Source organism: Toxotes jaculatrix, chromosome 8, assembly GCF_017976425.1.
Source record: "Toxotes jaculatrix isolate fToxJac2 chromosome 8, fToxJac2.pri, whole genome shotgun sequence".
NCBI classification, from domain to species: Eukaryota; Metazoa; Chordata; class Actinopteri; family Toxotidae; genus Toxotes; species Toxotes jaculatrix.
The window spans coordinates 4,754,315-4,774,933 of NC_054401.1; the positions used below are offsets into that span (position 1 = coordinate 4,754,315).

At 40.4% G+C, this 20,619-nt stretch overlaps 3 protein-coding genes across 3 annotated transcripts in view; 2 read left to right on the forward strand and 1 right to left on the reverse strand.

Annotated features, from left to right (window-relative positions):
• Positions 1–1,824: 1,824 nt before the first annotated feature.
• LOC121186327 (type-4 ice-structuring protein LS-12-like) lies at positions 1,825–3,225 on the reverse strand. Its single transcript, XM_041045021.1, has 3 exons — positions 3,106–3,225; positions 2,595–2,745; positions 1,825–2,086 (listed from the first exon to the last, which is right to left on the reverse strand). Exons 1-3 carry the CDS (start codon positions 3,155–3,157, stop codon positions 1,825–1,827), a joined length of 465 nt encoding a protein of 154 aa, XP_040900955.1. The 5' UTR covers positions 3,158–3,225.
• A 3,242-nt stretch (positions 3,226–6,467) lies between these two features.
• On the forward strand, positions 6,468–10,492 carry rbm8a (RNA binding motif protein 8A). Its single transcript, XM_041045426.1, has 6 exons — positions 6,468–6,576; positions 7,191–7,250; positions 7,374–7,451; positions 7,928–8,064; positions 9,310–9,446; positions 10,003–10,492. Exons 1-6 carry the CDS (start codon positions 6,510–6,512, stop codon positions 10,049–10,051), a joined length of 528 nt encoding a protein of 175 aa, XP_040901360.1. The 5' UTR covers positions 6,468–6,509; the 3' UTR covers positions 10,052–10,492.
• Positions 10,493–10,869: 377 nt separating this feature from the next.
• otud7b (OTU deubiquitinase 7B) overlaps positions 10,870–20,619 on the forward strand; it is a 30,321-nt gene continuing 20,571 nt past the window's right edge. The window contains exon 1 of the mRNA XM_041044621.1: positions 10,870–11,051. The gene's annotated coding sequence lies outside the window, so the exon portion shown is untranslated. The remainder of the gene's footprint in view (positions 11,052–20,619) is intronic.

Consider the following 20,619-nt stretch of genomic DNA (forward strand, 5'->3'; position numbering starts at 1 on the left):
TTGACAGGCTGCCAGCCCATTCATTTGATCTCCACAAGCACAAGGAGAAGGCTGCTCAGGACTGCCAGTGCTGCTGAGAAACACAGGCTCCAGCCTTCAACTGTGAGGTCTGAAGGGTTCTGGACAAAGTTTGGTTTGAAGGAGAGCCATGGAGGTTTTGTCAAAAGCTCCTTCAGCCCTCCCTTGTCTCAGCAGGAGGATTCGGATCATACATTAGCTCAAGGAGGCCACCTTGAGTATGTCTCGTAGCTTGGCAACAGAACCTGAAGGAGCAGGCGGTGACACATTAACGCCAGAGGGAATACATTTTATTGAGTAAGCTTATATATGTTCATATGTATATATACATATATATATATATTCAAATAATTTCACTAGTGCAAGTGTAGTTGGCATGAATAATGCTTTACAAGATTTTAAGCTACAGAAATAAAATCTGTATTTTAGTAAAATACGGTTTTAAAAAAGAAATCCCTTGGCCTCTCTGTGTGAATGAGGGCGTCCACAGCAGCTTGGAAGACTAGTGATTTTGTTGTTTTGTAGTTAAACTGACAACAAGTCATTGTCTCCCTCACTGCTTTGAGACACAGGCTTGAACTTGGCCAAATCTGTAAACTGTCTTTCAAAATATGACTCTGACCCGATGCTATTTTTAACTGTGCTTAAAAATCATTACAGATCTTTAACAGAGGTTTCTTTTTTTAAATTAGGTTTCAGAGTGATTTACACGTTTAAATTAACTTTTGTACAGGAAATGAATCCGGGATCATATCTGCAGGCTCTGTGGTGAGTGATGTACAAGGTGACAGCATACAGGAAGGGGGGGGGGGGGGGGGGGGGGGGGGTTTGACTGGGAAGAAAACAGAATTTTGTTGTGCGGTCATTTGGAAAAACAAACAAACAAACAAACAGTGTCTTTCATATCAAGTCACCAACAGCATGTCAGTAACATACAGTCTTCATTGTGTCAAAAATAGAAATACTAATGTTACAGCTTTTCCAGCTTAAATGTGGTCCGCTCATGCAGAGGTTTGTTGCTTTTATTTATGCTTTTATTAAGACAATATAGATGAGACTGCATTTGAGTTGTATCTGAGATATTGATTGACTTGGCTGAAGAGGTGTCCAATACACCTGTTCTCAATCTGCCTCAATCTAACCTCTTTATTTATTTATTTATTTTTGCTTGCTTGTGGAGGCGATTTTTATTTTCCTTTTTCTTGTTTTTACTCCTAAGCATTAGCTGTAGCTGTGAGAAAAACAGCTGCAGTGAGACTTGTTCCTCTTTTACATGGACAGATTTGTTATCATTCTGATTGTGTATTAGGTTAATTATTGGCTCAAAGTCAATACATCCATGAATTTGGGTTAATCTCATCAGCCTGGTCTTATCCACGCTGTAAGCTGGACTCCAACCTATTTGACAGCCTACTTCTGAATATTGAACCATGAATGATGGAAAACCTCAATGACCCAAAGGTTAGAGGTAACGTTGATATTGACATTTACTGCAATGAGCAGCTCTCATCAGATTCTGCTACAGTTTATTTCATTTCAGTTTTATTACTTGCCCTTTGGCTTTTCATAAATTGACCCCTGTACAATGAATGCAAATCAAATACAGGCCACACTGTGTAAGCCAAAATAAAGAATAAGTCGCCTCAAAATAATGACTTTCAAACCCCTTTAATGATGACATTCAAGCATCACATCTCAGATGGCAGAAAGACAGAGGAGTAGAACAGACAAACACCAGTGAAGCTTAAAAAAAAAAAGACCTCGCCCTTGGGTATTATTGAAGTTGGAACAAACCAACAGCAAGCTTTACTGGGGGGGGAGCAGGGCCTTGGTCTGGTCCATCACCTGCTGGAAGAACTTCTCCATCATGTCGGTCAGAGGCTTGACCTGGGCGTGGAAGTTGTCGGTCAGAGGCCTGACCTGGGTGTTGAAGTTCTCAGTCAGGGGCTTGATCTGATCCTCAATGTTGGCAATGAAGGGCTTGACCTGCTCCTGCAGCTTGGTGGCCTCGGCCTGGACCTTGTCAACCAGAGGCTGGATCTTGGCCTTGCTGTCCTCAACGTAAGTCCTGTGGGAGACAGAAGAAGTGGTGAGAATCTTTTGTTACTTGCTGCTGCTGACTCTAACCTGTATTTTAATAAAGAAAAATGAACCAAAACTGCTCAACAATTTATTAATGTTTTTCAGTACATTTAATTTCAAATAAATAAATGTGTCCTTTCAAATATAAAGTCAAATTTACATTAGCCTTTCAGGAACGGTCACTATGCCATTTAGACTGAAATGCTCTAAAAACCATTTAGCTGTCAGAGACTCATGTTACATGCTCATTTACATTTAGCGTTTATCCTGAAGCATTTGCCTGGATGTCCTATCAACTTGCAGCATACACTGAGTGGAACAGCAAGCTCAAATCACTTAATCACCAAAATTACAAGCAAGACAAAATCTACATTAATGCATCTGAACATATGATAGAATAACATTTTAAATACTGAATGCAGTGCAGTTCCTATAGGTTCAAGTTAAAGCAGTAGATAAAAGCAAGAGAATCTTTTGTGTTGGTTGTCACTTACTGGGCAGTGTTGGTCACCTCGAGAGCCTTCACCTTCTCCACCATGTCCTGGGTTGCGCTTGTGATGCTGGCAGACATGTCATTGATGAGCTTGGTGATCCTGTCCACATCGGACTGGATGTCACGCTTCACCAGTGACACAGCCTCAGAGCCTGTGAACACACATTTAAACTTCTTTATTCAAATCCTCTAAATCTAAGTAGAACTTCACATACTGCAGGACTGGAAGATGAACAATGAAGAATGTGAACGGTAAATTTAATAAGCACTGGTTCTGTTTTAAAACCCTTTAAATTTAGTTCATTTTCAGTTGGGTTTTTTTTTAAGTCTGATCCTCTGTGAGTACAGAGAATTTAAATCCTTTAAGATATAGTCTAAAATAATGTCTAAATTTACACAGTGGTGATATTAAAATCAAGGCAGTTTTTAGTTGTTGAAATGTCAAAGAGAAAGAAAGAGATTTTAAAAACACATTACGTATGTCAAATATTTTCAGTGGGAAAATGTCTTACTGTGAGCAACAGCCAGCACAACAATGAGAGCAGCAACGAGGGAGACTTTCATGGCTGCAGATGAGCAAGACCAACCTAAAGAAAGTTAAAAGGATGAGTCAGACCACACTGAAAGTTGTAGAACTTATAATCAAATGAGGGAATACATGATGAGCAATACATTCTTGTCTAGAGCCATTCAGAGAATAAGACACACAAAATTTAAGCAGCAGGAGACATACCTTAATTCCTGGGGTTCTTGGACCTAACGGTGCCTTCTGTCAGGGAGCCAGAGGCTTTTATAGCTCCAGAGGATGAGTAACTCACAGCTAATCAGAATTTAATCATTTCCAACGTAAAGAGGTGACCTGGCAAGAGGAGGACAGTCATTGTGTTGGCTGAACCTTGATGCTTGATAGCTGTCACAAGAAAGGCACAAAGTCCACTCTGTGTGTGGAATGAGCTGGAAACAGAGATATAGATGTTATTCAAGAACTGTGACCTGAAGAATCTTCATTTTATTTTTTTCATTAGTGCATTAATTCACACAAGCAGAACTGTGGAGTTTCACATTCTCACATGATGCAATTAAGTATGTTTTTAAGGCACTTGTACAGTATATAAAGCAGCAAAAGTGCCTTTAACCAGCTAAAACAAAAAAAATCAGTAGTAGCAGTACAGTAATGTAACGGACAGTGGTCATTCTGCCTGTATTATGAATAGTTTTACTTTTGATACTTTAAGGACATTTTATTGCTTATACTTCTGTAACAGTACTTAAGTGAAGCACTTTGAGTATAGTAATTTTACTTGATATATTTAAACTTTTACTTAAGTAAAAGATCTGATTACTTTTTCCACCAAAATATATCAGAAAAAAACAAAAAAGATGCAATTAACCACAAAATAGCAGGAAGCACATGATTTAAAAAAAAAAAAAAAAAAAAAACAGCTTAAAGATTTATTTTTTGTGTCTAAGTTGTTTCCTTAAAGTATACAAAAACAGAATGACCCATGATCCCTGAGACTATTTTTTAGATGCCCTGTTGTTGGTGTGATGGGAGCAGTTAGTCCTTGCAACGTTTGTCTACAACAGAGGGTCAGTTAATGAGACAGAGTTATTTAATTCTACTGACAAAGACTTAGACCTAATTTACTCAGCCCTATCAGCAGCTGCTCCACATTGTATGTTGCTCCATACAGCAGACTGAGAGGAGACCTCCTGATAAGCTCATCTTAGAAGATACTGTAGAAGATACTGTGGTTCCCCTCTGTGTTATCATGTGCTTTCTTTGTCTGTTACTTCATAGTTTTAAAACCACCACACTTAATGTCTCTGAATGATGTTTCTACAAATATTCAAACGGTTCTTACATTTCATTTTAAATCATTTTTGTTTTGTCTTAGTGTTTAAACATATCGTGTTCTATTTTTTCTCTTCTGCATTGTTACAGCAATAGGCAAGGCTAGACATTGTGTGTCTGTAGTGTCACTATGGCAACCTAGACAATCATCTGTTTTTGTACCTCTTGATATTGTACTATACTCCTTGTTCGGGAACAATGAGCAGCCTGATTATGAACAAATTCTGAAATCTTTATCAGACATCATGTACAAACTGTCTTAAGCTTTGTAAAAGTGTCTTTTAGGAAAATGTTTCTTGTGTTAACTTTTCAGTGTGTCCTTTTTTTGTGTATGTGCCATCTTGGATTTTGTCTTTCAAGGCATATTGACGCAGTGAGAAATGTCTGTGCAACAAAGCCAGAGTGCTTTGTTTGACGGGAGCAGTGAGGTCAAAATAACTGGATGACTGATTGAAATTTAAAACTCAATAATTTGAGTGAATGTCCATTTAGAGTGAGTATTGATTATGGAAGATAATAAGAAAAATATTCTGCCTCAACTGTAGTTGATAACACTTTAGACCTATATGTACTTGACTATTGAGAGCAACCTACAGGTCTTTTTCTCTTTTTTTAATGTTAAAAGGGTTCTTCTGGTCAGTTTTGAAATGTGGACAACTATGTGGAAACTTTATAAGGCGCTGCAAGAGCCGTCTTCTGAAATTACTGAGTGGAGAGTGAGCCCTGCCACATTGCGTTGAAAACAAATGTTGCCCATTTGAGTGTGTGATTTCAATCCATTGTTAACTGCCTTAATCTTGTGACCACAGAGACTGGCCACAATGAACTCATCGCAAACATAGCCTGTTATTATTCCCACATTGCTGCAGCCTTTGCCTTTGAAACAATACGGAGCCCTTGTGTAGACAAAATCAACAGACTCCTCTCTCTGCTCAGTTATGTGAAAGGCGAAAGGCTCCATTTTGTGTTCAGAAAATAATGTACATGAACTTAAGCCTTAAACATCAATTGGAGCCACCCTCTCAGAGAGTCAATGTGAATGAGTAGTGTGATGCCGCTAAAGCTGAGACCAACCCCGCCAGTTAGAGGCTGCTCTTCCCAAAAGCTGTCTGATGCGCAACCATGACACTCAAATAGCATCTACCACACTGCTACTTGCACTTTATTTTTGCAAAGTTTTCTAACTAACAAACGGTGACAACTTTCAGCTTCTCTTCCAGTGTAAGGAATGTTACTGCTTCCTCTTTTACAGAAATATCCCTGTTTTTCCATGTTTCAGCATTTCCCTGCCGAGAACAGCCTGTTATTAACAGCATCAGCAGCCAAGTAGTCCGTAAAAGTGGTGTTGTGCAGAGTCTATTCTGATTCCACATGAAGTATATATTTGGAGATGAAACTGAAACGTATGCCAAGTCTTTAACTTGGCATTTCCAGAACACCCATGCTACTTGTTGTCAATACACCAGGCCAGCCTGTGAGTCACCTCTGCCATTTGTTCCTACTCACCACCAGATGGTGATAAAAGGAAAGTCATTTACAGAACCTCATGTCTCCATGCATGGACTAAGACCCTGGATGCATTAGAGCCCTCTGCTGGTAGGTGGAACCATGTGAATCATCATCATGGTCTCAACAAAAATAAGAATCAGCTTAATAAGTGGGCAAGTATGTTTGTGCATACAAGGAACTGGAGTCTGGTATCTAGTGGCTTTCAATGTACTTATACGGAGTAAACAGAGTCAATAACAATGTTCGGAGAGATACACGGAGACATGCGGTAAAAACAAGTACAATAAAGCTGAGCGCAGATAAATAAACATAGACATATGACTATTATGTACAAACAAATAGGTTAAACAAAATTTTTAAAAAGATGCAACAGCAAACAACATACAGTATGAATTCTCCTTGAAGTTATTCATACACATCTAAACTGGTTCATAGAGATTTGTGATTTTTTTATTTACGTAATTTGATAGAAACTGGCAACATCCGCCGACTTCCATGCTCTTGCGCTTACGCACATTGCGTGCACCAGGAGTAGAGACACACACAGACATCATGGCGGACGTTTTAGACCTTCATGAAGCGGGAGGCGAGGATTTTCCTATGGATGAGGATGGAGATGGTAAAATATTCTTTATACCCACTAGCGGTAGATGTTCCATTACCCTGGTGGTCAGTTTATATGTACATATTGAGATGTAAATGAAAGTGGACGTGACCGAAAATGCAACAAACGCTGACTGCGTGGTTGCAGGCCGTAGGCATGCTAACATGCTAACATTAAGCTAACGACGCACTGGAGGTTCATTCAAACGCTCTTTGCAAGCTAGCTAGGTTGTGGTTGTTGTAAGCTCTTAAAGGTTACTTTTATAAAACAGTTTTACTTTTGTCTGGTTTAAATGTCTCTTCAGACATGTTACCTAGCTTAACAGCATGATTTACGTTAACATATGCATGTAACTTGAAACACTTGGCATGTTATTAGCTACCGCTAGTAGGCTAGTTGAGTCCAGAAGCTAACGGCTAATATTAAGTTACACTAATTAAACTACACAAACCTCACAAGTAACACACACTTCAACATCATTTTCATATTTTTTAACGTCGGATTGGTGCAACTATGGCGGTAACCGGATTACCTAACTATACAGCAGCAGTTCAGTCTCTGGGAGCGGGGAAACAGATGTAAGAGCATGCATTGTATAGGTGTTGACTTGCTCAAATTTCCTTCCGCAGAAAGCATCCACAAGTTGAAGGAGAAGGCCAAGAAGAGGAAAGGACGAGGCTTTGGCTCAGGTGAGTTACCACTGTTGTGAAATTGGTGTGTGTAGTTATCAGCGGAAGCTTTTCAGTACAGTTTTTTTTTTTTTTTAAACTCAGCCAGCAGTGTTAAATGTTTTTCTGTGTTGCTGTTTCCAGAGGAAGGAGCCAGATCTAGAATCAAAGAGGACTATGATACTGTGGAGCAGGATGGGGATGAGCCAGGCCCTCAGAGATGTAAGTGCTGCTGTTCCTTGTAATGTACTGTTTGGTTATCGTGTTGTGGATGTGTTATTTTTTGTGGTTTGAGTAGTTTTGAGATTACCCTGGAAATAGCTTTTGATAAAGCGGTATTTTAGCTCTGTGACACAGTTGTAATGTGAATACATGAAGCAGTTATACAAATAAAATACAACAACCACAAACAGTAACTGTTGCTAGAAAGTAAGAACAAATCAAGGCAAGGAGTTATTGGGAAAATGTGTGTGAGATTGAATAGGTTTTGAAAAGAGATTTAAAACACTCAAGAGTTTACTGATCTAACTTCCAAAGGGAGACTGTTCTGTAATCTAGGAGCTAGGACATCAAAGACTTGATCTCCACAAGTCTAGTAATCATAACTCCACTTGGCATATTAGTGTATCTAGTTGAAAGTGGTGCTTGGTTTATTATTTGATCCCTGGTGCCCCTTTCTTGTCTTTACCTCATTGCAGCTGTGGAGGGTTGGATCCTGTTTGTGACAGGTGTACATGAAGAGGCCACAGAAGAAGACATCCACGACAAATTTTCAGAGTTTGGGGAAATTAAGAACTTGCATCTCAATCTTGACCGCAGAACAGGTTATCTCAAGGTGAGGCAAATAACCATGTGTCATTAGCATGTTTGTAAGTTTCAGTGCATCCTTCATTCATCACAGTTATTCACACTTTTTTTTAATTGACATGGGGTCTTGCCCACTTGATTTCTCTAATAGTGTACTGATGTGAGTTTGTCTTACTCGTACATCTTATTTTTGAAACTATCCAGTGTGTGGTCAACTAGGATGTTAAGCTTTGTGTGCAGTTTTTCTGCTAATCAAAACTGCAGGTCAGAAAGTCAAATGTGGCGATACAAGATAAGTGAGGATGAAATAAACACACAAGTTTTCAGAAAAAGAGCAGACTTGGGTTTTACATCAGTAGTGCCTTGCAACTGTTTGCGTAACATTTGGCAGCAAAATCAATTTGTTTGACCATTGACTGCTTTGGTTGGAACTACACAGAGAGAAGCTCTAAGCATCATGTTGACTCAACCAGAACATTGAGCAGCTGCCCCAGTTTCACTGTCTAAGCCTAATTGTTGCTTAAGTGATAAGTTCTTTCTAAGTGGAGAGAGGTTGGACAGGGTATATCCTATTCAGTTATCTTACTTCAGAATAACTTTTTATCCTTCCTATCTGGTGAAAGGTGTACAAACCCAGACCACCTCTATATTCTGTGTGATAGAGGCCTTTGCTTTATTGACACAAGTATTAAAACCTTATTATCACAGCTACTTACTATCGGCCATTGCTAAACAAATCACATTCTTCATACTTGAAAAGATACAAACATACAAAGACAGACAGATTTAAAATCACCAGAGGTTTTGCAAATATTTGCGGTGTTGGGAATGTCTCCTTTTCCTCAGTATGATATGGTCAAGCTGACACATTGACTCGTATTATTCTTGCTGCACAGTGTGCTTCAACTTTCCTTGATAATCCACAAGGTGGCACCATTATTTTGAGTATGAAGTAAGAACAAAGTTCCTTTGGCCTAAAAATGTTTTTCTATGGTAATTTCAATAAAGCATGGAGATTTTGATTACAGGCTGTTGAAAGAATTCCATGATGATGTATGTGCTAAGTTGAAGAATTGTTTTCTTGGTAATCCCACTCCATGGTTTCAGCAGGGCTAATATTATTGCACCAGAATATTATTAGATTTTTAAGTGATCAGTAGCCCTGGTTTCTGGTTTTTTGGTGGTTGTTTTTTTGTAAAACATTACCAAATTCCAAAGTAGTGTTGCTGTGAATGTGCAATAACTCACATGGTGTCCCAATAACTGTCCTCAGGGGTATGCACTTGTGGAGTATGAGACATACAAAGAGGCCCAGGCAGCCATGGAAGGGCTCAATGGTCAGGACCTGATGGGCCAGCCTATCAGCGTCGACTGGGGATTTGTCAGAGGGCCCCCCAAGAACAAGCGGAGGTGAGTGTGGTGTGTGTTTATATGTGCTTGCCTATTGAGGCAGTTACTTGCTGGTAAAGGGAATGTTATCAATATTTTATGTTACACTTTGTCAAACTGCAGTTTTCGAAGAATATTGTGTTATATAGTGGGTTTTTTTTCCTCTCTCCCCCAAATTTAAAAAGTGTAGTACACTTTATCATTTCTCAATAACTAAACAGTATTTTCTTTTTTGGAACCTTATTTTGATTTTCATGCAAATAGAAGGGTTTGGCATGGGCAGCATTATACCTGCTCAGAGAAAGGGTCACGTCTTATAGGCATTTACATTATATGTAGTCCATTATTTCCAGTCTGTTTTTCCATACAGTTTATTTCATTGACAATTGCTGTCCAGTCATCCTTTGTTGGAGGGTTTGTCTGCAGCCATTTCCGTCTGATGGCTTTCTTGTTAGCAGTCAAGAGTATTTGAAAGAGGTGTTTGTCTTCAGCCACGAGTTTGTCTGAGCAAACGCCTTCTATTCTAAAAATGACTACTGTATTTTTCTTTTTTAATCTGACATGTGTTTTGTCCCAGGGCTGGTGGACGGAGACGCAGCAGAAGTCCAGACAGGAGGCGGCGTTAAGTTTGCCAGAGGAGGTGTCTGTCACTTTGACAGGCAGCTTATAATCTTCTAAGCTTCTCATAAGGAGCTAGTTTCAAAATTTTGTACAATATTTTTTCCAGTAACACTTGTATGGCATGTGGTTGTGGGATTTCAAATACTGGGATGAGGAATTGCTCCTTGAGAGATGAATAACGAAGGAATAAAATTGTCTTAAAGCAGCATGTGCATTTTATTGTAAACTGTTTATGCTGCTTTACAGTGCAACAGAATGATATCCTTTCAGCTATGTCAGTGCAACTTTACTTTTACTTTCAGCCCACTTGTAGGTAATATATGTTCATGGTTTTCCTGATTCCCTTAAAATGTTGTCTCAATTTGCTCAGTTTTTCATGCATTTTATTGTGCTGGAGTGCTTTGTTTTATATTACTTGGGGAAAATTAAACTTTTTAAAAGGCAAACGTGTGTCCCGTTGTGTTTTTATTTTAGCACTGCCAATGACGTGGGGTTTACATCATCCTAGATGACCTCACCCGGGCCATGGAGACGCCCCAGCTATTTTGTCAATCCTAAAGTACCTGTCACTCCGGACTCAGTGTCACACTCATAGGCTACTTGGACAAAACCCCTTGCCCCTTATTTTTCTGCAGCCAATTGGCAAATGAACGTTTTGTACTTTGTCGTTCTCATTTGGTGTTTACTCTATTGGAGAACGTCAGTCAAAGCCCCCGAGAATGGCCATTGGCTCTTATAAATGTCAATAAAATACACTCTCCTCTATGATTGGATGGATATTCCTGGGGGCGGGATCAAACCTTCGGTTGACGTTGTTGTTGTAAGTGGTGGAGAAATTACTTTGTCGGTTGTGGTCCGGTTTGGGATTTTACGCTTAGTACCACCTATAGAGATGCTAAAAAGTTAGGAATTGTTGGTCTTGGAATCGTACATGTTATTTACAAGTTGATGCTTGCTGGAAAACTTAATGGGACGACGAAAACAACATCTGCGCGGCCGTTCAAGGTAAGCAGTAAAGGGATACTCTAGCTACTAGCGTTAACGTTAGCTAACGTTAGCTGCTGATTAGCCAGGCTTGAGGTAGCCACTTGCTAGCCAAACGTTACGGTTTGGTCTACACGCTGAAAATAAAACACTTCTCTGTAAAGAGAATCCGTGCACGGATGATGCAGATCTCCAAAGCTATGCACGAATCGTCTATTACGTAAAAATAAAGTTGCTGGGCTGTGTGTGAACGGTGCACGGACCCCATGCGTTTGAACGCTTCAAATGCGTTTATGTAAGCATGTGTATTGTTCGTTGATATTTTGTTTCAAAGAATAGTCGTAGCCATTATAGCTGGCTCAGTCAATATTTAGGACAAGACATCATCAGTAGCACTGAGCTGCATCTGTTTGCCATGGGGAGCAGGCTGGTGAACAGAATTGGTTGCTGAACGTTGTATTAGCTCCATAAGCTGACAGCTGTAGTTGTGCAGTTTAAATGCTGCATTTTAAAGTTGTTCCCAAGGAGATATAGGTTCCATATTTTCCCTTTTATCAGTTGTGTTTTTGCATTTGGAATCAACTTACATTTTAGCAGCTAGCCTACAGAGAGCTGGCAGTCACGATCCAGATTATCTGAGCCCGGTTTTTATTTAAGGTGCATGTGTGATGTAACATTCACTTAAAGCACCAGCTTAGAGTTCACAGTCACTCACGGGTATTTTTCTAACTTCTAACCTAAACGACTGGTTTCTGTAATCTAACGTTGGTTGACTAACTTGATCGAGTGAGTCAAGTCAGCAGCGACAGGAATTTCTTCCCAAACCTTGCTGCCAGATATGTATGACTACTGCTTGAGCTGGCTGCTCATCGGGATCAGGAGTCTGTGCTTGATTTGAAACTGGGACTCTGGTTATTTGCCGTCATTTCCAGCATTACCGCGATGAGGGAGGGTTGCGTTACACTTTGCCTTGAATTATTCAGGTCTTGTATTTGCGGGCTCTTTTGTTTGCTGGGACACTAGGACAGATAGTCAACATGAAAAGTAGGACAGGGGTACAAGTTCTGTGCTGCACTTGGCCTGCAGGGGCTGTTTATGTTGTTATAAAGCTGTAGGAACCACATCTTACAAGGTTGATGGAATTTCCAGGAGCTAGGTGTTGTGTAGAAGGAAAAAGAAATGCATCTAGGCCTCACACATGTTCTCATTCATTCCAGCGGCTGTGCAGGGTGATGGCTGAAATGCAGGACACACAAGTGGCTGCTGATTGGTATTAGTGTGGAAAGTTGGAACCTACGATTTTAATGCTACTAAATATGATTGTTAGATTTGTCTCATCTGTCACAAGTAACCACCCATCTGTTTATGCGCTACTGTATCTCTTCGGGTGACCGGTTTATTAAAGTTTCCTGTCTATTGTGGGATTGACTATGCAGTGAGGCTAGAAAAATGAGAAAGATCTTCATGCCCTGCTGCATAGCCTCTGTGAGGGCATGTGGGGTTGCACCGTCAGGCTTCATTATGCTAGTCCTCAACACTTCAAGGAACATATTGATGCATACAGCAGCACAGAGAGCACCTCGGGCAAGTATTTTAAGTAGGGTGTAGCATCCATCCCTTAGCAGTTCAGATTCCGAACTGACAGGGTGTAAAAGGAAAACTATCAGTTGATCATTTTTTATATATATATTTTTTTTTAACCACTCAACATGACAAAAAGTTTAGCCACTTTGTAAGTAATCAGAAGATAGAAGCCGGTTTTTGAATGCTCTACTGGTCAGTGCGCTAAACAGGCACTAGATAAATCCATTCATGACCTGCCTCCAGTGGCGCAGAACTGGGCAGAATATTTTTAAAGCCTTCTTTGGCTTACTGAGTTACTGCAGTTTGATTTTGTTTGGACTGTTTTTGTTGATCCAAAAGATAATTTGTGGTTTGCGGTTTATCATACAGGAGATCTCCAACTGTACTCAGATGGGCTGTGGTAATCATTCTACAGAAGCCTTGGTTGACAGTGTGTTCATCTTATTATCTTAAATAATTCTAGAGATATTGGAACACATACTCTGGTACCAAGTTGATACCATAGTACTGAAAACATGACGGTACTTGTGTTTCTACAGTAGTTGTTGTAGGTACTGAAGATCTGATTGACAGAAGGCAGACACAGTAAACAATAACAACAACATGTGGAATGGTGGCAGCACGTGTGGGTGCAACAATAGGGCAGAGTTGTTGTGTTTTAGGGGGATCCTCAGGGGCAAATTATACACAGCCAAAAGCCTCTATGCAAACAGAGTCACAGAGCATTTCAAACAAAAGATGGAAACCCCTCAAGCTTATCTAAGCACCTGAGCCGGGTAGCTCATAATGCTAGTAGGCTAGTCTGTCAAGATTGCTTACATTTTGAATTTTCACAATATCAATTTAAACTACAGCTTGTACACTTGTTATATGGAGGGATGTTTGGCAAATTCGGTATGGAGAGTTGCAGAAATACAGTGGTATTGGTACCAACAACCAAATTTCTGGTATTGTGACATCCCCATGTATTGTGACATCCCTATGTACGGCTTGAGAAGGGTTTGTCAAGTTGCAAAGTTGCTAGACCTGGTCCCAGTGGGTTTATTGGCACACTGTTTAGCTGTGACACATAGCAGAGTCATATGATAACACAATAGATTGTAGAGCAGCTATAAACTTGTACGAGTCTCAGTTTATAATTTCACAAAGCTTGGAGTTAGTTTATCTTGCGGGTGGGAACCATATTTAGTCTGGAGTATTACTTCTCTAAGGGTTTGTGTTACTATCTTAACTATCTTTCATGTCCTTAATATCTTTAACATAGTTCATACTGTTGGACGGCTGTGGCTGTTTTGACTGCCTCTGTGAATATAATGTTTCACAGGGTAACCATGCTGCTTCAGCAACACAGAAGGTATGAAAATTTAAATTCGTCTCTCGCCGGGCTCCCCCAAACAGCTGCTCACTGTGTGTGTGTGTGCGCGCTTCATGGATCCAGTGTCAGTTTCAGAGCCAGGCTCACTTGGCTGTGGAGGTATTCCCATGGGATCTCTCAAACATGGTCAGATTAATAAGTAAGTAGATGTGGGCTTCTTCAGGTTAGTAGGACAAACACATGACTTTTGTGTCAAGTGAACACGTTTCACTCAATTTTGCAGTGTATCTGGCTCTAAGGCAGGAGCTAAGTCTAGTACCTACTACTTTCATTCATTGTCAACACGAAAAAAAAGATTTATTAAAAAAAAAACACAGGATACAGCCATGCATTTTTACTCCAATCTCTAAGCAGCACTGTTCATAAAGACGGGAACTGATGTGATAGGAAAGAGAAAACTACCTTCGTGCCCGCACTGCCACAGTGAGATGGGGATCAATAGGTGGCTTGTCTCCGAGAGGCCTCTGTGTCCAGACAGCAACTCATAAAACTCTTTGCAGACCCACCCTCCCCAGCATGGCTGGTTGCCTGCCAGTCTTGTGACACAGCAACCGGCCTGTGCCCAGGGCTGTTTGTGTCAGGGTGGAGAGACCTAGAACTGAGGCATCTACCTGGGTGCCAGCAGCTGCTTGACTTTGAACAGCACATTGTGGATAGTAGACCTTCACTGAATGCTTTGGGATTATATTTAGATAATTCACACAGTTGTTAAACAATAGAAGTGACTTTAAAGTAGGTTGGAACGGTAACATGAGAAAAGATATAGCCTTATGACACCAGCCGACCAGCTATGATACCATACAGCATGAGATGCCACTCCCACAAAAGAAGCCATGGTAATGAGAGCTTGCTGTATCAGTTACTTTATGCTTTTCGCCTCTACATACAGACACCTCATCATTCAGCTGTTAAAATAAAATCAGTTTTAAATTAAATAAATTACCATTTCAAACACAGCTTCAAAGGTGAGTCATATTAAATTGCATGATTTCTGGCTCTTTTGTACTACATTTTGTGAAATAAGTTTGTTGTAACGCTGTTGTAGTGCTGACATGCTGCCTCGGTAGGAATATCTTTTTTGGTAGGAATGTTGCCGCTGTATTTCATCAAGTAGGTCAAAGATTTGCAAGATTAGTGATATATTAAAACCAAAGATATTCAGTTTACCGTCTTAAAAGTGTAAGAGAATGAGGAAATATTTAAAATTAAGATTTGGCCTCTTTGGGGCTCTTTTGGTTTGTGACTAACTCAATTATCAGGACAGGTGGAAAAGGTCGGGTGCCTTCTCACACCATTTACAACATCTTCCTCGTCTCAAACTCCGTGAACATAGTGCTGCCACATAGTGCTACCCATCCGGGATGGGAACATGCTGCCTACAACTCCAGCTGACTCTTGTTTCATATTCATACTTCGGTGTGCTGTTTTCAGAACCTCTCTTATAGCTGACAGATTACTTGAATCCAACCTAATATGAGCCGACTTTGTGATAAAGTGATAAACTTCAGAGTTTGAGTCATAAGGCAGAAGATTGGGTTGTATTGTTATCCGAAAGGGTGGCTGCTAGAGTTGATAAATTCAACAGCTGTAGCCAAAGTCTGCCAGCATTTATTTACGTGTTGATGGTTATTTCAAAGTATTATAGCGGATGAAGTGCTATAATGAAGTGTGATGTAGTCTCCTCGACTAGAAGACATCAGTCCCTCCCGCCCTGCCCCGTTGATCCAGGACAGCAGGCGTAATCCCACACACAGCCCTGATGAGGAGCCTGCCACCCAGGATGACATCACACAGGGAGTGACGTGAAGTCGCCCTGCTGTGTACAGGGCCTGGCCCGCAGCACGTGGGGATTCACATGAGCATTAGTGCTGCCCGCCTGCAGAGGCTGGTGCTTGTTTAGCCACTGGCTTTCAGCTTCAGCTGGGCTTGGTTGGCTTCACATTCAGGCTGCGTTATCAGGAGCTGATCTGGAACGTTTGACTTGACTACTCCTGTCTCGTAACATGGTAGCTGCAAGTCACAGATCCATTTTGTTTCCAATGTTAAAGCCTTTTTGAAGCTACGTTCTCTCTTACAGCGGTTTTACTTTGTTTTGCAGGAGTGGAACGAATGTACTAAATTCTAAAACAGCCTAAGATCAAGTTAGCGTCTAAGAAAAGTCTTACATTCCTTAAGGCTGATATGCAAATTAAAGCAGTAGTCATCTCGCTTGCGTTCTAAGTGTGAATTATGTAATATTAAGCTCTTTGTTTGTACACTAAGCAAAAAGGATATTTTGGCATCATGGCCAGCCCTGAAGCAATAGTTGTTGTCAATGTGTAGTTTAATCTACAAATACACCAAAGAACAACGTGAGAGGTAAAGTTTGCCAGGTTTAGATCTTAAGTGTCATTAAAAAAAAGAAATTAACTACCATTTATTTGACTATGTCTAGATTTCCCCTTGTGTTAGTGATATATACACTACATTTTTGTGAATACCTATCCTGTAGTGATCCTGTATTTTGTTTTTAAAAAGCACAACTTTTTTAGGATAGATATTCTGCATTGCACAACAACTGCATGAAAAAGCTTTCCAAACCTAAATTGAAATCTTGTGGTTTTGGAACTTAAAGTCCATTGCCTTCCAGCACAAATCACTGTGTGCTGTGTAGACGCCTTTAACCAAAGTGCCTGGGTTTAATGTGACAGTATACATTTTGACATGTGTGGACATAGCCCTGTAGTATTAGCACTATGCTCTGTATATTTTTGCAACACATTCTTCTCATCTTAATCATCTTAATGATTACTGTAGAGTCCTACATATTTTGTAACTCGCTGTTGAATTTCCTCATCTTTTGCTAATAAATAGGTGGGCAGTGTTCAGAGGGATGCAGAGGCTTGTATTTCTTCACAAAGGCCAAAAATCAATAGAGAGGCCATCAGGGCCGAACAAGGACTTCTCACCCACAGAGTCTGGAGTTTAGGTTGGCATCTTTCCGGAATACTGAAAACAACGCATAATGTTCACCAAGTCAGGCAATTTATCTATCTACCTTAGTGCTGCTGTCCTTCAGAGCCAGAGCCATACTTTTCACTGAATGCCCTGCGGCAGTCACTTGTTTTTTTGTTTTTTGTTTTTGTGCACTGAAACAGTAATGCATTGATTGCAGATTAGCTTCCTCCTCCCTCTCTCGCTTTGAGGATCAGATACCCTCATTACATTTTCTGCTGTTTCAGGTGTCCACCGCCCTCTCACTGTGCACAATGTTATGTGGTCTCTGTGTGGAATGTGGGAATGTCACTTGTGGTCCCTTATAGCCTTCTCCAAAGCAGCCAGCTTCATGCGGCTGTTAATTAGCACTCCTTGACTGGTGATTACTGCGCCTGACTGCGGTGGCATGCCCCGGGCACAAACTAGGAACCTCGGCAGCCAGCTCTAACAGACTGCTTAATAAACCTTCTCAACAGAAGGACAGAGAAGGAGAAAGTAAGACTAACTGCTGTGGATGGACAATGTGGACAAAATTACAATAATGATAATTTCACGGCGATATTACAGTGGTTACCATACATATTCAAAAATCACTTTTGGGGCTGCATCTAAACATTACTTTCATTACGAGTAGATTAATTAATCAATTAATTGTTTGGTCTGTAAAACGTATCTATCTATCTATCTATCTATCTATTTAAAAAAACAAAACAAAAGGTTGTTGCCTCTGCTGTATCCATATGGAGAAGTAGACCTCTGGTCATAGGATTGAGTTTTGCCCTAAAATTCAAATCTGAGAAAGCTTTTTGTCCACTAAAATGTAAGTTTGTTGTTTCATGCTGTGGTACGCTGCTCAGTATTAGAGATCTCCTCTACATGCTCTGCTTCACCATGACATCAGCTCTCAGACAATTTGATAAACACTTTTTCTCAGAAGCTAATGCTTTGCCTCAGTGAATGTCAGCAAGAATCCACATTAGGCCGAAGGAAGCCACGATGAATCACTCTATATAGTCTTCCACTGACTAAGAGATGTTTGGTCTGAAGTCATGTCCCCCATCCTGAACCAGATTTACACCTTGTCACCAAAATAACAGTCACAGTGGAGGGTGAGTTTGACGAGTCATTTTAACCTCTTTTGTGCTCTGTCCTTTGTACTCCCTTCTGTAAAAGAGGGCCCAACCTAACTGTACATGCTTTGTTGTGTTCCGGTTAACTTAACAACTGGAGGTTTTGCTTAGAATGTAAGAAGAGTGCAGCCTCAGAGATATCATTTTGTTTTTGTTAATGAAAATTAGGCCCAAATGGGTTGGTTCCATGGTGTCGAGCTTTAAGAGAGCAGAGGAAATCACTGATATTTGTCTTTAATCAAAGCATTAGGCGTTCACCGGGGTATTTTGTCCCTGACAGCGTTTAAGTGTTAGTTGTCGGCTGTTGTTGAACTCTGCACAGTGCAGAGTTTCTATGTTTAACCTGTGATTATAGGCAGATTATTTTTAGACTATCTGAAACAGGAGGTTGCTCTAATTCTGGCAACTCAGAGATTAGGTGGTGATTCTCTGTGTGCACTGGTACTCTGGTTGTGCTTACACAGTTGTTATTGCTTTGGTTTAGACACAAGGGTAGAGACTCAGAGCCGGCAGCTTCATGTCGAATGGGCATTGAGGGACAATGTCCTCATGAACGATACTAATAATAGACCTAACCCACTTTTTTTTAATGTCTTGCTTTATTGCTTCTTGTGTTGCGTGGACTCTGAACTATTGAGTTTGGAACTTTCTGACCTTTATTCAGTTGCAGTAGTTCGGTGATAAAGTTCAAAATTACAGCAACCTGAGGTTAACACATCTTTTGGCTCTTTATACACTCCAAACAATAAAACTGAGGTCAAATTCATGATCTGTAAGTAGATCTTGTTTTCTTCACCTTATTTTGCCTGGAGCTCTCACAGAGAAAAGGGCTGGTTGCTGAGTTCACATGGATCAGGTTTGGATGTTTCTGAGCCAGCAAGCAGGATAGGGAGGCCGCGAGAGGGAAGTTAGACTTGGCAAATTTTTGTGTGATGACTGGACAGCTTTTGGACTAGGCCAGCTCCAGTGGCATGGCCTCCAAGAGGGCAGGCATGGTGTGGAATCTCTGACATCAGCTGTGTGTGCATTCAGGCTGGTGTTGTCTTACGCATTACACATACAGGCGCCCATAGCTGGTGCTCAGGCCGTCATCAGGCCTGGAATGTGTCTGTTACATGTTTCACACAGCAAAAAATGTTATTCCCTTTAGTAATAATAATTTACTTGCTTCAGGAATTTTCTGAAACAGCATTTTGTTTCCTTGTAGGGAGGCTTATCTTTTTTTTTGACTTTTGGATTCCCACTTCTTTCCAAGTACTTGGTGGGCTTGACACTTCTTACAGTGTAGGCCATGGCAGCAATGAAAGATAATTAATATCCTTATTTGGGAAGAAGATAACCAGTCTTTGCTGCAGCCACACCAGGATTCTTTGCTCCACTAAAGACAAACACTTTCGTGGGTTCACATGAAGAAAAGAAGTTCACATGATTTTTTTTTTTTAAGCTAATGGACTTGAAATGCTCCACTAGTTCCTATAATTCACATGTCAACCACAGCTGTGTGGATGTTCTGTTTAACTGCAGTTCAGTGGGTTGTATTGATTTTTCTCCAATGACCAGCTTTCTAGCATATTTCCTTTTGTCCAGGGAAATAGTCCGACTGTAATTTACTGTATTGATTTCTGAGACGTAAACCAATGGCAACGGAAAACATCAGCCCCCTTCCTCTATAATGGTCACGGGGGAGAATTAGTGAAGCAGCAGTTTACAAGTAGAACAGGAAGTAATGGATAGCAGTAACAAGCTAACACAAACCTAAATTTTGTATTGCTTGTTCTTACTTAAAGGTGAATCTATGACCTTTGTCTTTTATCTCTTCTATAATGAACATATTTGAGAATGGAGGATGAGCAGCGACTTGCTTTGCTACGCAAAACCTCTCTCTGCAGCAGCCTTGTATTAACCTGAGGGGGTATTTACAATGCAGTGCTTATCATATGCTTTGGCACTGTGCAAGCTCTTGGAAAGTATTGTCTACACTATTCATATGATGCATGCAGTTGCCCTTGAAGATAACTGATGTTGCAGAAAATTACAAAATTGGCTGAGATCTTCTGGTTTTTTCTTTTTTTTTTCTGTGCCGTATTGGGTGTAATCATCTCTGTTTTTTTTAAATAGCTGTTTATGTCAGGAGGTACTGAAGCAGTGCATCCTACAGCAGAGATTCGTTCTTCTGTGTAAATTTGCAGCAGTGCCATTGTGCTGCTCCATTCATCTGAGAGAAACTTCAGAAGAACTGGCCTTCCTCCATTCCTTAGAAAGGGCAGCAATCACCTTCATTCCCAGCTGTAGCTCTCATGTTATGTAATGAGTCGGTGTAGGCTGACTGGGCTCAGTCAGTAACCAGATTACAGCACTCCACAGATAAAGACAGCTGAAGGACAGCCATCTCACCACACCTTTGTTTTTCTTTCGTTCCTGGTTCACTTCAGTAGTAAGGTGTTTACTGTGATTAATTGCTCACATGAAACCCAGCCCTATTTCTGAAACAAACAAAAAAAAAACCCCACAGGCGTTTGACTTG